This window comes from Actinia tenebrosa, unplaced genomic scaffold, assembly GCF_029948245.1.
Source record: "Actinia tenebrosa isolate PJP-AT-01 unplaced genomic scaffold, QUT_ActTen_1.0 PGA_scaffold0__85_contigs__length_37466705, whole genome shotgun sequence".
NCBI lineage: Eukaryota > Metazoa > Cnidaria > Anthozoa > Actiniaria > Actiniidae > Actinia > Actinia tenebrosa.
The window spans coordinates 34,249,717-34,266,272 of record NW_028292569.1 but is presented as its reverse complement, the minus strand read 5'-3'; the positions used below and the strand labels follow the sequence as shown (position 1 = coordinate 34,266,272).

Here is a 16,556-nt window from a genome sequence, read left to right as displayed (position 1 = left end):
GATTTTGACCAAAAGTTTTGAAATAAAACTTAGAATTATGTTTTCTCCAACCCCAAAAAACGTGGTAGTGTCCTTGGTTTGGTGAGATGAGTAGCAAAATAAAAGTATACTGCAATATGATAAAGATTATATTAACCTGTCAAACTCCATTGAGATCCATCTTAAAACAAATATGAGGTTAAAAATGTTACTTGTTTAATTTTTTTATTATCAAGATGTATAGTTTTGTGCAATTCAACTTTTCTGCACAACTGGGAATTTCATTGATAAGATATCACCAATCCCAGCAGTAATCATCTGTCCAGCTTTTACTGCTGATACTCCTGAAGGAGTACCAGTAATAAGCAAATCTCCCTCTTCCAATGACATAACTTTGCTAACATAACTAATCAAAAATGGGATTTTAAACATCATGTCACATGTACTCCCATCCTGTTTCAATTCCTCATCTACTTTCAGCCATAATCTTAGATTATCAGGATCAGCTATTTCAGATTTGGAAAAAAAATTGCTAATAGGACAAGCTGTATCAAAGCCTTTTGCAATTGACCATGGATGGCCCTTTTTCTTATCTTCATTTTGTAATTTTCTATTAGTCATGTCAATTGCAAGGGCATATCCCCCAATATAACTCAAAGCATCTGATTCTGGTATACATGACCCATTTTTTCCAATGACAACTCCTAGCTCCACTTCATGATGTAGCTCTTTGTATCCGTATGGTATCTGCAAATAAATAAAAAAATGAACAAGCTATACCTTATAATAGAAAGATATGGCCATTGGCTCTCACCACCAGGGGAGGGGTGGTATGATCACCCTTACCCATCACTCTTGAAAATAAAAAACAAAAATCTGTCTTCCTTGTTGAAAATGATCATAAGCTACCATACCTCGATATTCCCGCCTTCACAGACGTAAGATGAAGTCGGCTTCAAGAAAATCAAAGGTTTTTCAGGAATGGGATTTCCGAGTTCCGCTGCATGGTCCCTAAAAAAATAAATACATCGTAAATATAATATCAATGTAGCAAGAGCAATACTACTTAGTAATTAAGCATAATTAATTTTCTTAAAATGTTTATGTTTCTTAACTTTCACCTATAATTTCGTCCAATGGCTACAATTTTACGTCCAAATTCCATAAACCTCCTCAGTTCCTTCGCCATCTTGGAATTTGAACTGGCCGTGAGAGTCTGGTTACTACTAATCTTCCAAGCTTTTCAAATGTTTTATAAAAGCAAGAAGGTAGGGAGTTTTATAGGTAAAAGAAAATAAAGGAACATATCGGAACGCACATATTTATTGTTCATTGAGAAATAAAATATAAAAGGGGGAAATGCTTTGATAAGAATCGTAAAGAAAATATAGACAGTCTGTTAGAAAAACTAAGCTAAGATCATTTCGTTTTTGGAAAGACAAAAATAGGAAGACTGACGTCATCAGAAAAGTGTAAATATGAGATATAATAATCGAGAATAATAATAGTTTAGACCAATCATATAGTAAGATGAATCCAGGATGAATAAATTGTTGGAGTGTTTTCTCGACGCGCGCGCCTGGGTTTTCCCGCTCAAAATGAATACAGCCGCGTCTGAACATTTAATGGAGGATCAACAAGAAAGACTTGATGTAGAAGAAGGACCTTCTCATTCCTTAAATCATCATAAAGTACAACATCATCAGCCTCGTACTTTTAAAGTTATTTTGGGAGTTACTTCTCTGCTTGTTGCAGTCGTTTTTGGCGTCTTGGTTTATCTCATTTATGCAAGATATACGGAATATTAGTGGCCAGAACTTAGAGCGAAACAGCTGGGTAGTCCGACTTTGATTATAGGTAGAAAACTAGAATAAACCGTTTTTTCTACAACTTTAATCCTATTAATACATACAAATGAGATTTTGGATATTCAATTTTGAGGTTTTGTTTGTTTTAAGATAAATGAATACATTTATTTCATGTCGTCTTTTGCATGATTAAAAATATTTCCTAGCGTTATGTTACGGATAGCTATCAAACACTCACAATGAAGTTAGATAAGCTTTCGCCTTTTCACTTAAATTACTTATCGAGACTGGTTTCTTAAAAAAGTATATATCGATTACAGATTGATTTAGGATAGCATGTTTGAAAAATATTATAATCTCTGGTAAGAGAAAGGTTTTCCTAAATTTTTTTACACCTTCAATAAATCTTTCATGTGAGTTTTACTGCACCATCATCCAACTGCGGAACAGGTGTTAAAGTTGTCCTACTAAAACGCTTTCAACGATAGGCAGCCTTTTACCATTCTTATTATCGGAAAACCAAACAAAGCGGTAGGGTATTGATAATAAAGTTTTTTTTGTCTTTTTCATAGCCCAAGTTTCCGTTCCTGCCGGGAATAAAGATTTTCTAACCATACAAAAAAAACATGGACGTAGATGCTCACAACACTTGCAGGTAGGGTTGATTATATTTAACTAATTATAATCAGTTTTGGAATTGAAAATTCATTAATTCATACGATAGTTTTCAGCAATAACCTTACTGCAGCTTCGCCAGTCAAAATTATGAAAGGTACCGACTCGATTAGTGCAGCTCGCAGACACAGAGTTCCCATGTTTCTGATGAAAATCGCAGTATAATGACGAGGCGAGTTGACGAGGTGTTTATTTTAATCGACTATAGGACGTTGAAAAAAACTTTGTTATTTTTGAAGCTCTTCATAACTAAATATATTGTGTTTTGCTATTCCACTGTTCACTCGGATTTAATCGGATGATCGAAGTTGGAATCTTTTCTTTTGCCACCGCTTTCCTGACGAAAAACCTTCTTATTCGGAGCAAAAATGAATAAGATGTCTTACTTTTCCTATTACTATTATTAATCACCCTGATTCATGCCAAAGTAAAGCGTAAAAAGAAAATTCGAAATAAATTAAACGTTATTTGTGATGAGCTTGTAAAATTTGGTGGCCAAAATAATTATTATAGTAAAAAAACTCAGTATTAAGAGCATCTAAAACTCAAAACTAGAATCCATTTTATGCATTTTATGGATATGATTATGGATTTTCTAGATAGTCAAAACCCCAAGTCTACACTAATTAAAATTAACTGTTATCAGTTTTATGCAAATAATTTTAATATCTTCGTTTATTCATGAATTATCTTAAAGATTATCAGAAATTTTCATTGAAGACTTTGATCGATGTTTACAATGAGGTTCACTCCTAGCACTGGCCCAACTTTATAGATAACACTCAGAGTAGAATGTATGCAAAAGACTAGCCGACTTTGGAGTACTTGTTATTCATTAAATGCGACTCATAGATGTCTGTCCTTTTCTATTTCAAAGTCCATTGTCTGAAGATCAATCCAACGACCATCGAGTACCAAATCCGGCAAGTGCCTCCTCGTTATTACGGGTACGATTGAAATATTTTCTTTCAATCTAGATTCAATCTATAATTTAAAGACTTCGCCCACATTATGCTGTCACCCTTTATGCATGCGTACCATATTTTTATAAAAACACGATAAACAGGAAGTTTTAAATATCATGTTGTTACCTACAGTGACTGGGTGCACTTAAAGATATTAGCACAGGTGTTATTAATTTTGCCACGCACGGTCGGATAACACATTCTGGGTGTTTCCCATAAAACGACCCAGAATTAGAACTGAGCATTAGTTATTTTTTGGCGGTTTCGAATAGAAGTTGTGATGATTTTAGGTCAGTAGTTGCCATTCAGAAAACAGCCGCCTCGCAATGATACCCGGTTACTGAGCACTGATGGGGAGGATGGGTGATGTAACTGGTTGCATAGATGACAGCAGATGTGCTCCACAACTGACGCATATACTAATCTGATCGTATTTTGCGAGAGCCTTGCGTCTTGGGTCTTCCACCTTGGGCGTTCATTGCTTGACTGATTTTTTGTTGCACTATATACGTTAAAACATTTTGTCTTATCCCAATAGAAACATGCCAGCACGTCTGCAGATAGCTACTCTTCACGTGAAGGGCAAGGTGAGGTTTCCTCGACTTATTAAATTTGAAGCATGGGGAAACTCTTTCCTTTTCCTTTCCTTCTGTTTATCCTCCTCCTGCCCATGCACTTCAAGTTTTTGTTTGCTGAAGTTACTTATCAAATTGTCTATTAATAACTGAACTATTTTAGATAAATACGCAGCGATGATGGGAGAAATGCAAGAGATGAGCAACGCTCTGGACAAAATTAACGCAAACTTACGGAAAGCAAGTGGTAAGCACCTCGTTCTTTCCTGGCCACGGGTTCCTATTGCCGAACGTCAACCTTCGTGTCCCACAAAAAATCTTTGGATGACTTACACAAGAGTCCGAAGCACAACCTTTTCCAAAGCCAAAGGAAGGCAATGCTTATTGACAAGTAAATGTTTCAAGCCAACTTACCATTCGACTGCGCGGCGGGAAAAAAAAAACGTGCGAGTTATGGTAAAAATACCAGTCGCATCGAAATAATAGATCTAAGAATGATAAAACAATGTTAGTTAATGCTTTGTTTTTCCCCCTTTTAGTTAAGTGCCATACTTTAATTGTGGACGTAGCAACATTGTTCAACCCTGAAACAGAAGAAATGGCAAGGAACGTTGTAGAAGATTGTGAAGTGTGCAAAAACAAAGTGAAAGCTATGCTAGCGAGCGAAGATTTACTTTCCCAAAAATAAACTGAATAGATGGTTTTTATTCCACCTCTTTAAGGGGCACTTTTTTTGTCTCTCACATGGAGTATAAAGTATTAAATATGCATGGTCTCTGAAATCGAAAAAAAAATCCTTTCAATACAATTCTTTCATACTTTTTGAAATATATGAACCGCAATTTTATAAATAAAGTTTTTTAATTAAGAATTGTCGTTGACAAATAACTGCATAATTTATTTCAGTTTTCTAACGTATGTTCGTAAGATATGACATTTGTATTTTCCTTTTAACATTTTTAATAAATTAATATTTTCCATCTCATTTGTGTTTTTTTTTTTTGTTGCGTTTTTTTCAATTTCTTAAAAGAGGTCCAACTCTAAATTACCCTGCGAGCAGAGGCTCACGGAGGGTCAGAAAAAAACCTCTGATCGCAGGGTAACTCTAAATAAAATTATCTATGAAATTCAATTATTTATCTACATTTGTTTCGATGTTTAACATGCCTATTGATCACTAACACAACAATACTAGATTATGGTCTCTTTCCAAACCCCCAGAAATTTGGATTCTTATGGCAAAATTAAATTATGCCGGAAAACTATTTACAATCCATTTAGAAACCAATATATATATATCATGTAAATATTTTTGTATTTGATAAATAAAAACCAAATAGTTGAGAAAATGGAGTGCTGAAAATGAGTTAAAGTGGCCTCATTCAAGTGCCTCCGTGTTGTTTTTTCGCCGAATATCTTTCACGACATTACTGTAAATCTCACTAGCACGTATTTCTGCGGCAGTGGGTCGGTTCTTTGGACTTTCAGACAGCATCCACTTTACCAGTTGGGTCTTGAAATAAAAATAGCATAAAGTTCATTAACATAAAAGGCAAAGGATCAATAATTGATCACGAAGCAGATTTCATTACATTGGAAGGGGGGGGGGGGGGGGTCAATCCTCCATCTCTGCGTAATAATGAAGGCAACATAGTTTGAATACATGTGCCATCATACTGATAAGAACTGTGTTTTATAAAGAGAAACGATTTCTTTTTACCTGGAGTGCCATCTTGGACTCAAACTCCTCTGGCATAACCTTTCGTTTAACATCAATCATTACCTGTTGATCGAGGAAGAATATGGCTTGAAACATGAAAAGCAAAGAATTTTATTGATGATAATTTTATCACTGCTTTATACTTTCAATATTGCCAGCAATTAGTTGCTAGACTGAGGAAATTATAGAAGGCATCATGATGGGCACAGAGTTGATGAGAATATCATGGATGAATGAAGATGACAATGAGAGATATGGCAAAAATCGATCTGGACCCGACCACACAGAAAAAAGCTAAACATGAAAAGATTCAAAACAGTACACACACAAGTTTTTATTACCTTGATTCTCTCCATTTCTGTGCTGAATGTATGAAACAGCTCAAAGAAAATTAGACCCAATGAGAAAACATCTACCTTGTATGAATACGCTTTGCCTTCAATCTACAAAAACGAGGAACAGCAACCAATTATTGTCTTTTAAATAAAGATAAGGCTAAACTTTTAAAGTGTATATGACACGAAAACATTCCATCATTTAAAATGTATAGTTTGTTAGTAATAATAAATATATCGTAACAAAATTTGTTTCAAAAGCTTATTTCTTGAGATATTTGCGAAAGTTAATCCCAATTTGTGACGTCATTTTGTTGACACGTACTCTAGATTCAGTAGTAATGTACTAAATATAAATTGTAATTCATATGAATTAACAACAAAAGACATATTTTAGTCAGCTTCATTTGATAGCTTACGTAGTACTCTTCCAATGTTGGGAAACTGAAAAGTGTACTACTTGAAATTAAGATTCTATATTCAAACATATTTCATGTATTTGCAACTAAATCTGGAGACTTGTAAACAAAATGACGTCACAACTCGTGCTAAAATTTTTTGAATTTCTAGAGAAATGCGTTTTTGGAACAAATTTAACCGTGATATTCTTATTAATGCCAATAAAATACACATTCTTAACATTAAAATTTTTTCGTGTCATATACACTTTAAGAGAAAAGTACACCGGCTTAATGTAAAAGCAAACCTGTTCAGGACTCATGTATAGATGTGTTCCAACCTGTCCTGTATGATTCGCATCTATGAACCCATTTTTGCCTAAAAACATAAAAAGGTTAAAGAATTATACAAGTTAGTATGGGTTGACATTACTTGCTTAAAAGAGACCAACACATTATTGTTTGAGACTGAAGTGGGACAGGCCAATTCCAATAGGTGAGGGAGGGGGTTACAGCATGAAGTATCAAGGTCATACCTTTTGTAGTATTATCTGATGGCTCTTGAACACCCGTCACCAAACCAAAATCACCAACTTTCACTGAACCATCCAGTGAGAAAAATATATTGGATGGCTGAAAGATTTTAATTAAAAACATTTATTACTAAACAATGCAAATTTATGCAAGTTCTTTGAAATGGAAGGATATGGAAGGATACATATAAAATAAAGGGGCATTAATTAATGCTTGTTTAATGGGACAGTGTTATTCAACATAGGTTCAAATCTTTAAATTTACCTTTAAATCTCTATGCATCATCCCTCTACCATGGAAATATTCTACAGCATTGACAATCTAAAAAAATAGAGCTTAGTTTTCCAACATTGTTGCACTTTTTTGTGGGGGAGGGGGGGAGGGGCTACCTCACTCTTTCTATAAGTAAATGGTAAATTCATATAATTTTTTCACAAGATCAATGAAGCAACCCAATAATGACATCAACAGGCACAATGAATGTCGGCCAGATAACTAATCTACCACACATACCTGATCAAAGAAATTTAGACAAGAAGAATGATCTCTTTCATTGTTGATTTTGAGCCAGTCCTTGAGACTCTCTCTCTGACACAGCTGCATTTGTATAAATAAGTATAAGGGTGCTTGGAGGGTATCTTGGTTGCATTTTTCACTCTTGCACTTGTGATGCATACCTAGAAAGATACCATAATATTAGTTATGATGTCCAAGATTTGGGTGACATGGGTGGCATTTGCTGCTAAAGCACTGTATCACTATATCAGCACTGTATCACTATATCAGCACTGTATCACTATGTCTATTTCAAGTTTGGTTTTGCACGTTCCAGTCTCAACTGAACTGCATGAAATATAAAATATATTAGTAATCTAGAAAAAGTCTAACAAGGGTTACAGAAAAGCTAACAATTGAAAATAATTATAAGCATATGTGTACTTACCAGACAGAAGAGACTGCCCGGATGTCGTAAATGAAGGACTCAGAGACTTACAGCTTGAGCTATTGCTACTTTTCCTTGATAAGGGACCCACGTCTTGATTTTCTTGCTACAATATAATAGACGTAGAGATCTAAATATACATGTCAAATTTTCATTCTGTTGACTAAGAACAAATCAAATTCTTCCATGCTCTTTTATTCCATTTTTTTTTTGCTTTTCCTTTTCTCCATCCCACATCTTTCCTTTAAAATAAATATAAAATAATCAAAACTTCTTCTAACCTCAGTACAATCACTACTAAGAACAATTCCATCATCTGTGTCATCACCATCATCAACATCATCTTGCTGCGATGAGACTCTAACACCAGAATCACGTTTACTCAAGTCAACAAATTCGATCCCAAATGACCCACTAGTGTCTGGTTCTTCTAGTAGAAATGCTTCATTTTCAAGTTGGTGTACATCAAATGGGACACTGAGATCTTCCTCAGCTGCTGTAAGTGTAGTATGTCTTCCATCTTTATCATCACTGCAGTTGCTTGAAGAACCCTTTGACTTTGTACTTGAGCTTGTCTTTTTCCTTCTTCTTACTACCATATATGAATTATTCAAGTCTCCTGATAAAATTTTGTAAAGTAAAAAAGCTCAAAACTTTGCCTCAAGGAAGTATGATTCATATATTGACAACTCACTCACTCAGGAGAGTTTGTATATAAATCTTAAGCCCCATCTAAAATGAGAAAACAGGTTTCCAGAAAGAATTTTAATTTGTTAATTGTTTCCAAAGATGGCTAAACTGTCAGAAAACTGGTAAAAATTGAGGAAGCATGCACGTGGTAAAGAAGTTTCAGGACATGTTTCCCTAATTTAGCCAGGACTGTACACTAAGTTCATTTGTCCATCTGCCCTCACTCTGGCCAATTTTCCAAAACTCCCTCCAGGAATTAAATTAAAATCAATAATTTGATTATATCATAATTTATTGACTCACCCTGAGTGGTGCAAGGATGCCCATTAACGTCTGAATCCAAGTCCATATCGGTGGAGGTCCTTAAAGAGAATTTAATATGATGAGTTAATTTCTAGATATACATTAATTTGTTAATAAGCAAAATCAAGCTAACAAATACCTGTTTTCTAAATACATATCTTCTTGCCAACCAACAGGAGGTGCTTCAAACCAGGCATTAAAATACCTCACAATACAAGGATGTTCTAGTTTGGCCAGTGCTTTTACTTCTCGCATGACTTTTTCTCTTGCCTCATCACTGCAAGAAAGCACAGATGAGCCTTTTTACAAGTAACCATTCAAACACTACCTCATAAGGGTTCTTGTCTTCTTCTGGTTCAATTGACACTCACCAACTCAAACTAAATTTTAAGGAAGAAAATACCAGAGAATCCAAAGAAAAACCCTTGTGACAAGGAAGAGAATGAAGCTCTAGAATAAATACAGCTGATTCCCGTTGAGCCTTTGAAGGCCCTGTATAACATGATCGTTGTAGCAGAGTTTGATTTGCATGTTGTCAAATCAGAATGCCAAGCCTTTCTAGGCAGCTGGAAACATGTTCAGCTGATAAGAATACCTGTTCACAGTTGCCTAGAAATGTCTGGCGACAATTGCTCTATTTCACTATGACGTCACTGCTTGTTTATGTTGGGGATAGAATCGCCAAATCCAATAGGAAATTCAACAAAATTTGCTCCTAGTGAAACAGTTTAATCTAAAATGGCCTAGTTTTCAGAAATAATATGTGTCTGAGCATTTGCTGGCTATTCTACTTCCCTTAGTGGATTGATACCAGTTCCAGAACAATTTTCGGTGAAATTGCGTTGATTTGACTCCGTCCGACGACCATGATCCTTTGCGTTTAAACAATGACATGTGACGTCATAGTGAAATAGGGCAATTATTCTGTACAACAACATGCAAGTTAAAGTCTTTTACAAACAATCAGGACAGTGTCATTAAATGCTCAACCTGAATTGGCTATAATACTTACCAGTTTGGTAAACGTACTCTCTTGATGGCATACTGACAGTCATCTACTTTATTTTTGGCCTGAAAGACTACACCAAAGCCTCCTTTACCCAAACAGAGTTCATGTTCAAAGTCAGTAGTATACCTGTAGAGTAATATACCAAACCATTTATTTGTGTTTTATGAAATAATGAATATGGAAGGTACTGTATAGCAAAAAGACACCTTGAGCAGTTTTCTGATGTCAAGTACTTCATAAGCCCCTTTTAGAATAATGAAGGCCTCAAGACCTGTCTAAGACATCAGTAAAGGTAGGTATCTTCTTCCTCTACCCTGTTTAACATTCATTTATCATCTTTATAATAATTATAGTTGATTTATATAATAATATATTATAATAAATTTATCATTTTCATGATGGCAAAGTTGATGGTTTTATACCTATTAGGTGTTTGTTTGTAATCATTAATCAAAAATTTGTTATGCACCACTGATGGATTCAGGTGTGTTTCCAGGGGTGGTGAGAGATGTGTTTATAATTGAAAACATTTAGATTATAAACTTTCAAATGTTTAATTTTAAATTTAATTTCTGTCAATTTGAGATGCCATATTTTCACCATTTTCAGGACTGCCTTTCATTGCCCTCCTTTTTTTTAAATCCTACACCTACCCCTGCTGCTGAAAGTCAAAACTTAACAGTAATAAAATTACAAAGTTACCTTGAAACAAAGATGTTGTTCATGGATGATGATGATGAAATGTTTGATGTTAATGATTGTTCTCTTTGCTAAAACAGACAAAGTAGATAAAAGGTAAGATTAAAATCTGTTTCCATATGGATCTAATATATGATTAATTTATAATGCACTGAAACAATGTCTTACCAATGCTGGCTCTGACGAACTTGCAGTTAATGCATTAGGAGCAGATGGCAGCCTTTGTCTCTCTGGTGTCTAGTGGGGAATAATCAATGAATATAATATAATCAAGTGCCTATTTGCCATTCCAAGGTTAAGTTAAAAACTGAGTCAAGTTGGCATTGCAATGCATTTTGGGGTGGAAAATAAACACCAATCTAAAAAATATGTCCCCCAAAACAGCCCACAATGCACTGCAATACCAACTTAACCCAGTTTTTCTTCAATCTTGGAATGGAAAATTATTTCTGTGCTTACTGAAAGAATTAAATTATCAATAAATCATTTAAAACATAATTGAATAAAGAATGAAAGATAATTTTATATCATTGTTTTACCAAGAAGCAACTAGTTTTACATTCATTTACCTTTTGTGTTTTGGGAAGCAAAAATCTGAAGATATACCGAGCAATGGCTACCAAAAAAAAAACAATAAGAACGGCTCCTTTCCTGCAGCAATAACAATAGCAAAAATAAAGTGAGGGCTTCAAACCAGGATAATATGACGAGTGAGCAGTTTCATCAGAACTTTTATGAAAAGATTCGTTGGAGGTGCACTTTTTCAATTTTTCAGTTCATTTTTGCACAACTGCTTGTTTTACAGGTTGTTTCATGTTTGTGTAACTTAACTGACTTCAAACGTCTGGCCTCAGTCAATCAAATTTTTGAATTTGAATTAGTGAATTCTGATGATGATTGATAAGTATTCCCATGACTGAAAAACATTTTCCCCATGGAGTCGTGGGTATATTTATCACTCATGTTCGGAATGCAGTTGACTCATTGTATATTTGATTGACAAAAGCCAAAAACAAGCAAATGAAACAAACATATATTGGAAGTCTAAACCTTGATATCTCCATAACTTGATGCTTCACTCAAATCATTTAAAATATTTTACTATTTAACTTTTGACTTCATGTAGAATTAATACTTAAAATATTGAGTTAGGTGCTATAGGCAATTCAAACAATAGCTTTACCAGTATTCCATTGTTAAAACTGATTTTTCAGGACTCTTTTCTTTGTTAGTTGTATTTAGAGTCTCATTTTTGTTATCAAAGTTTTCAATCCTTCTTCCATGAGGAGGGACAACTGGTTGGACATGGCCAAAGAAGAAATAACCATTATCTGAAAAATAAGCAGAACAAATCGATTCAATCCTTTTCAAACAATATTCGTATGGAAACAGGTGCCAAAAAACTGGTAACTGACATAATGCCAGTAGCATACAAAATTGTCTTTTCAAAAACCCATGCAAAGAATTATTGATATCAGGAAATAAATATCTTATTAGAAACCAGGGGCAGATCAATAGGGAGGGTTAAAGCCCCCTCCCCCTCCCCCTCCCCCTCAATGAGTTGATATGTAACTGTGTTATTGGAGCTTGTGTTTGTGAATGTCCTCATCATAAATGGTGCACCTCAGAAATTAATTTCTCGATTCCATCGTGAAAACAAGTTACTTTTAAAGATTATAAATAGATAAAGTAAGAGTTTTCTCCTACCAAATGGATATTCCACAGGATTCCATATTGCAATTTCCTTGGACACTACAGTAGGAGTACGGGAAGCTGATGTTGCAAGTTTTGGCTTCCATGTGATGGCTCTTGGTCTTCTAGCAACTTCATGGTTGCCTTTGGACTGCACTTTGATAGCAGAATCCAATAATGGATTGAAAGAATGCTGTGAGGGCTGGATATATACTTGTCCTTCATGAGAACCTAGTAAGTAAAAGAAAGAAGCATAGTTGAATAAGAAATATGAATTGGCTTCATGTGTTACTGTATTGAGTAAAAGTAAAGCAGGTCATCAACTTTGTAACTTGGTGACACTTATTATGTTATTATCATCTCCTTGATATGTTGAACAGGGCTAAAGATAACAGCTGGTTCGTTGCGGGTCATGTTGAGCAGCCAAATTAGTTTTAGCTCAGTCATACCTCATTTCTGGTTTAAAGTTACTGCATGGTCAAAATGACTGGCAAGGTAAAGCTTTGACAGGACCAGTTCCAGTTTTGGCTGGCCATTGTCTGATGAGGAATTACTGTTCTATGTCTTTACCAAGAAAAAGAAAATGCTTACCAAGATACATGATGGGTTTATCTGAGCCTTCCTCTGGGAGACCATCTCTCAGCCCTGGCAAAACATCTTCACTAAAAATATCAACTGATTTTAAATCGCTTCCATGTAGCATCCAGACAGCATTGACTGGTGATTCAAATTTATGACTCCACAAAACAATATCACTGTCGATACCAGCCATGTCATGAAGCTTTACAGCTGCAATCAATCCATCTGGAATTGAAACTCTCAACTTCCATTCTACTGTTTCTTCACTATCTTCTACTGGACATTTTGTGTCTTGATCATTTGTTAGAGAATCTAAGAATGTGACATCTTGTTGTCCAACAGAAAAATTCCACCTACAAAATAAAAAATAAAAATTGAGTTATACTATGTAAGAAAGTAAAAATATACAGCATGAATGAATGAAATACTATGTAAGAAATTGAAAATATGAATGAATGAATGAATGGATGAATGAATGAAAGAATGAAAGAATGAATAAATAAATGAATTTGCTTTAAGATTTTTGAGTGATCTTGGTTAATATAGCCCCACCGTAAGGTACTTCTCACCTTTCACTTCCTGTTCTCTGGTCTACAGCTCTAACAGTCTGCTTGGTTCTCTTCACCACAAATATATCACTGTCTTGAACATGATCACCTGTCTCGTGGTCAGTTAATTTGCACCCTTCAGCTGAACACACATACCTCACCTTAATTCAATACAAAAACAATAATTACAAATGAAAAAATCACTTCTTTCCATAACTTCAAGGCATCTAGACTACTAACAGTACCTATTTTCCCTCCTAACTCAGTCGAGTCAGGTCTTTACACTACCTTGGACTCACAGGGACTGGATATGATTCTTTGCACATGCTGCCTCACTAGCCCCACTCCCCACCCACCAAAGGCAGGTACAAAAACTCAACTAAGAGAATTGAATAATAGCGACTGTTAACAGCTGTCTACAAAGCTTCTTATTAACCATAAATATTTCTTATAGCCCATTTATTTTAATTTTTAGATTTAGACTCTGATTTCTACTACCTATAGGCTATAGTTAATACATGACAACAGTACTTTGTGCAGGACAATATTTTTCATTAATAACCTTTCCTGATTTGGGGTCAATACCACAAGATATTGCTTCTTTTCCTCCAACCAACATTGAACCATCTTGAAGTTTATAAAATGATCCCAACAGATTGTCTGCTGTGTAAGGAATAGGCTGTTCAAAAAAATAAAATAATGATGTTTAATTGCATTCACTTATATTTATATATATCTTGTACTAAAAATTTCAACAGGTCACTTGAATTATAGCATCATTAACTACCACTACCAAAAACTACATGTATTTAAAAAATTTGCAAAGCATTTCATATGTATCGAATTGAGCTGATCCTTGCAGTATATAAAGCAACTTATGCAGCTGCAAATTTAAAGACTCAAAGAAATTCTGAGTCTTGAACGGGATTTGAACCCATATCATTTGTGGTAGTAAAGTGACTCATCTTACAAATGGCCAGGTGACTTATACAAATTAAATTACCTCAATATTCTCTCCATTCACCTGATAGAGGCCACCATCTAGAGAAGGGATAATCTTAACCTGCTTTCCATTCTGAAATGAATATGAAAGAATAAAATACCAGTAATAATCTAGAAGCAAGTAATCTTAAACCTCAGAGTCTAAACCTCAATATAATATTAAGGCTTATGCACCTATCAGCGGCTTCCCCGTGGGGTCGATCCCCAGGCTGACCAGGGAGATGGGTGGGAGAATATAGAAGGATTGGATGCAGTTATTCCCCCTGGGGTTGGGAAAATTTGTGGCATTGGTTTTGTGGCTAAAAACTGAGGTGGGGAATTGTAATGAAGTTATTTTCATTGTAGAGGTTACCAGGGAGATTGATTTTCCTCTCTAGTTAAAGAAATAGCTCCTGATTTTAAAAATTTTGAGACCACGGACGTTTTTGGTCGGGCTGGGTTACCTGTGTTAGTCGCCAATACCCAGATGGCTGACGAGGTGAGAGAATTCCACTGTGAAGTATGTTTTTTGACATTCTTCGTTGTTTCATAGATACGAATTCAAAGGCAACTTTATTTTTTTTACTTTTAAATGTGAATTCTTCATTTCATGAGAGTTTTTTTTCCAATCTTTTCAATGAAAAACTACCTGAAATATCGGGCAAACCACACGGGTTACGCGTTGAGTTCAGTTTTCAAAATATAATAACAATAATTTCAACCAAAATGAGGGAGATTGTAGATTTGAATGCCTCGACCAGGGGACATTGAAAAGAACAACTTCCCTACCCCTGGGAAAAATGATCAACATTGTTTATGAATTTTTACAATCTCCCTGGTCAGTCCGGGGGTCGACCCCACGGAGAAGCCGCTGATAGGTGCATTATCATTAGACTCAAATATCTAGTAGTATGTACAAATCAAAGTACAAACAAACAAATAAACAAAAACAACAAGTTTATATTTCCGAGAGTATAAGAGGTGTTTAATAGGGGAATCGTTTTTGATATCTTGCATGAACAAGGCTCAGGAAGAAATATCTAACCTGGAGAGAGCTAAGACTAGATGACAGCAAAGGCCCTGAAATTGCTGGCAAACTCCACCGAAGTGCTCCATTTTCTCTGGTATCCAATGCTGAAAGTTTTCCATCCAATGTACTTACAATAATAAGGGAGCTGAAGCAAAAACAAATACTCAGGTTTTTATAACAATAGATGAGGTAAACACCAGGGTATTGTTTACTAACCAGGAGTCTAGAGGTTTGGTTAAATCTTTGTCATTATTTTTAGTTTGACTTTCGTCGTTTGAACTGCTGCTGTTCGACCCTACTAACTCAACCAAAGCAGCCATAAATGCCACAAACTTGATCAAAGACAGGTATTCCAGAATTCTCATCTTATGCTGGATGGTATTCTCATGTTGTGAAGTGATAATTTACAGACTAGAGAAGTGTTAAGATGGTCAAAATTGAATCATTCTAGAGCACAAAAAATCGTGTCTGTTCTAATGAATCCGCCATGTTTGTTATGAGGTGATGGTGTAATGCCTTCTGATTGGTTGATCGGTTACACGACGAGAAAAAAATCGTCATCAGTCTATTTATAGATATTTACATCAGTAACCGCGCCATGCCGCGCCGGTGGAGTCTACACGTGGCGACTTGACTGGCGACTTTTCATTTACAAAATATATATATTTAAATCATTGTATTTTATTATTGAAATTCTAGTTTTTACTAGTATCTTCTAAACTCCAAAATCAAATAAGGATATGCGACAAGCTGATGTTTATGTTTTTTAAGCCAGCATCGATAATGTGATATTTCTTAGAGGGGGAGGAGGAAGGGAGAGTGGGAGGGAGATGAGGAAAATTGCCTTGAATAACAGGGCATAATAAACTTGCAGCAGCTTATTTCTTATTTGTATCAACTTTTTTCCTATTCGCAGCAGCTCGTCTATTCGCTTGCACGTTCCAATGGGGCACCGAAACTGAAAGCCAATGGTGGGAAGACTAATCGGAAGAGAGGTCAACTTGGGTCGACTTGTTTATTTGGACTCCCTGTGTCTTCGGAAGCTCGCTAAAGGGCCCTCAATCGTTACGGCCAGCGGAAGTTTTCCCGCGTT

At 35.3% G+C, this 16,556-nt stretch overlaps 3 protein-coding genes across 5 annotated transcripts; 1 reads left to right on the top strand and 2 right to left on the bottom strand.

The window, feature by feature from the left end:
* Positions 1–187: 187 nt before the first annotated feature.
* Positions 188–1,180, bottom strand: LOC116303444 (uncharacterized). The gene is made up of 3 exons (XM_031712976.2): positions 1,101–1,180; positions 894–990; positions 188–726 (listed from the first exon to the last, which is right to left on the bottom strand). Exons 1-3 carry the CDS (start codon positions 1,166–1,168, stop codon positions 235–237), a joined length of 657 nt encoding a protein of 218 aa, XP_031568836.1. The 5' UTR covers positions 1,169–1,180; the 3' UTR covers positions 188–234.
* A 385-nt stretch (positions 1,181–1,565) lies between these two features.
* LOC116303445 (uncharacterized) lies at positions 1,566–4,987 on the top strand. 3 transcript variants are annotated; one of them, XM_089024962.1, is made up of 6 exons: positions 1,566–1,836; positions 2,360–2,442; positions 3,340–3,409; positions 3,966–4,014; positions 4,166–4,249; positions 4,542–4,987. In XM_089024962.1, the coding sequence occupies exons 2-6, from the start codon at positions 2,414–2,416 to the stop codon at positions 4,688–4,690; spliced, it is 381 nt and encodes a 126-aa protein (XP_088881088.1). In that variant the 5' UTR covers positions 1,566–1,836; positions 2,360–2,413; the 3' UTR covers positions 4,691–4,987. The 3 variants fall into 3 exon arrangements, with proteins under 3 accessions (XP_088881088.1, XP_031568837.1, XP_088881084.1); XM_031712977.2 differs by lacking the exon at positions 1,566–1,836 and adding an exon at positions 2,053–2,149; XM_089024958.1 differs by lacking the exons at positions 1,566–1,836; positions 2,360–2,442 and having other exon boundaries at positions 3,094–3,409.
* LOC116303441 (eukaryotic translation initiation factor 2-alpha kinase 3) lies at positions 4,880–15,951 on the bottom strand. Its single transcript, XM_031712972.2, has 23 exons — positions 15,680–15,951; positions 15,479–15,608; positions 14,456–14,527; positions 14,015–14,131; positions 13,474–13,613; positions 12,917–13,257; positions 12,341–12,556; positions 11,817–11,964; positions 11,203–11,284; positions 10,802–10,870; positions 10,637–10,704; positions 9,938–10,060; positions 9,065–9,202; positions 8,926–8,984; positions 8,214–8,551; positions 7,933–8,038; positions 7,503–7,666; positions 7,254–7,310; positions 6,992–7,088; positions 6,764–6,834; positions 6,064–6,165; positions 5,723–5,785; positions 4,880–5,515 (listed from the first exon to the last, which is right to left on the bottom strand). Exons 1-23 carry the CDS (start codon positions 15,826–15,828, stop codon positions 5,381–5,383), a joined length of 2,985 nt encoding a protein of 994 aa, XP_031568832.2. The 5' UTR covers positions 15,829–15,951; the 3' UTR covers positions 4,880–5,380.
* Between the last annotated feature and the right edge of the window lie 605 nt (positions 15,952–16,556).

What these genes read in the sequence shown, in the direction of transcription:
- LOC116303441 (XM_031712972.2), bottom strand. Translation starts at nt 15,828, where the DNA reads ATGAGAATTCTGGAATACCTGTCTTTGATCAAGTTTGTGGCATTTATG. An exon ending in GTTTTAACAATGGAATACTG is followed by an intron (nt 11,285 to 11,816) that starts GTAAAGCTATTG and finishes TTATTGCTGCAG; the next exon opens with GAAAGGAGCCGTTCTTATTG. An exon ending in TGATGCATAGAGATTTAAAG is followed by an intron (nt 7,089 to 7,253) that starts GTAAATTTAAAG and finishes AAAATCTTTCAG; the next exon opens with CCATCCAATATATTTTTCTC.
- LOC116303445 (XM_089024958.1), top strand. Translation starts at nt 3,302, where the DNA reads ATGCGACTCATAGATGTCTGTCCTTTTCTATTTCAAAGTCCATTGTCT. An exon ending in GTGCCTCCTCGTTATTACGG is followed by an intron (nt 3,410 to 3,965) that starts GTACGATTGAAA and finishes TTATCCCAATAG; the next exon opens with AAACATGCCAGCACGTCTGC. An exon ending in CTCTTCACGTGAAGGGCAAG is followed by an intron (nt 4,015 to 4,165) that starts GTGAGGTTTCCT and finishes GAACTATTTTAG; the next exon opens with ATAAATACGCAGCGATGATG.
- LOC116303444 (XM_031712976.2), bottom strand. Translation starts at nt 1,168, where the DNA reads ATGGCGAAGGAACTGAGGAGGTTTATGGAATTTGGACGTAAAATTGTA. An exon ending in GCCATTGGACGAAATTATAG is followed by an intron (nt 991 to 1,100) that starts GTGAAAGTTAAG and finishes TTATTTTTTTAG; the next exon opens with GGACCATGCAGCGGAACTCG. An exon ending in GTGAAGGCGGGAATATCGAG is followed by an intron (nt 727 to 893) that starts GTATGGTAGCTT and finishes ATTTATTTGCAG; the next exon opens with ATACCATACGGATACAAAGA.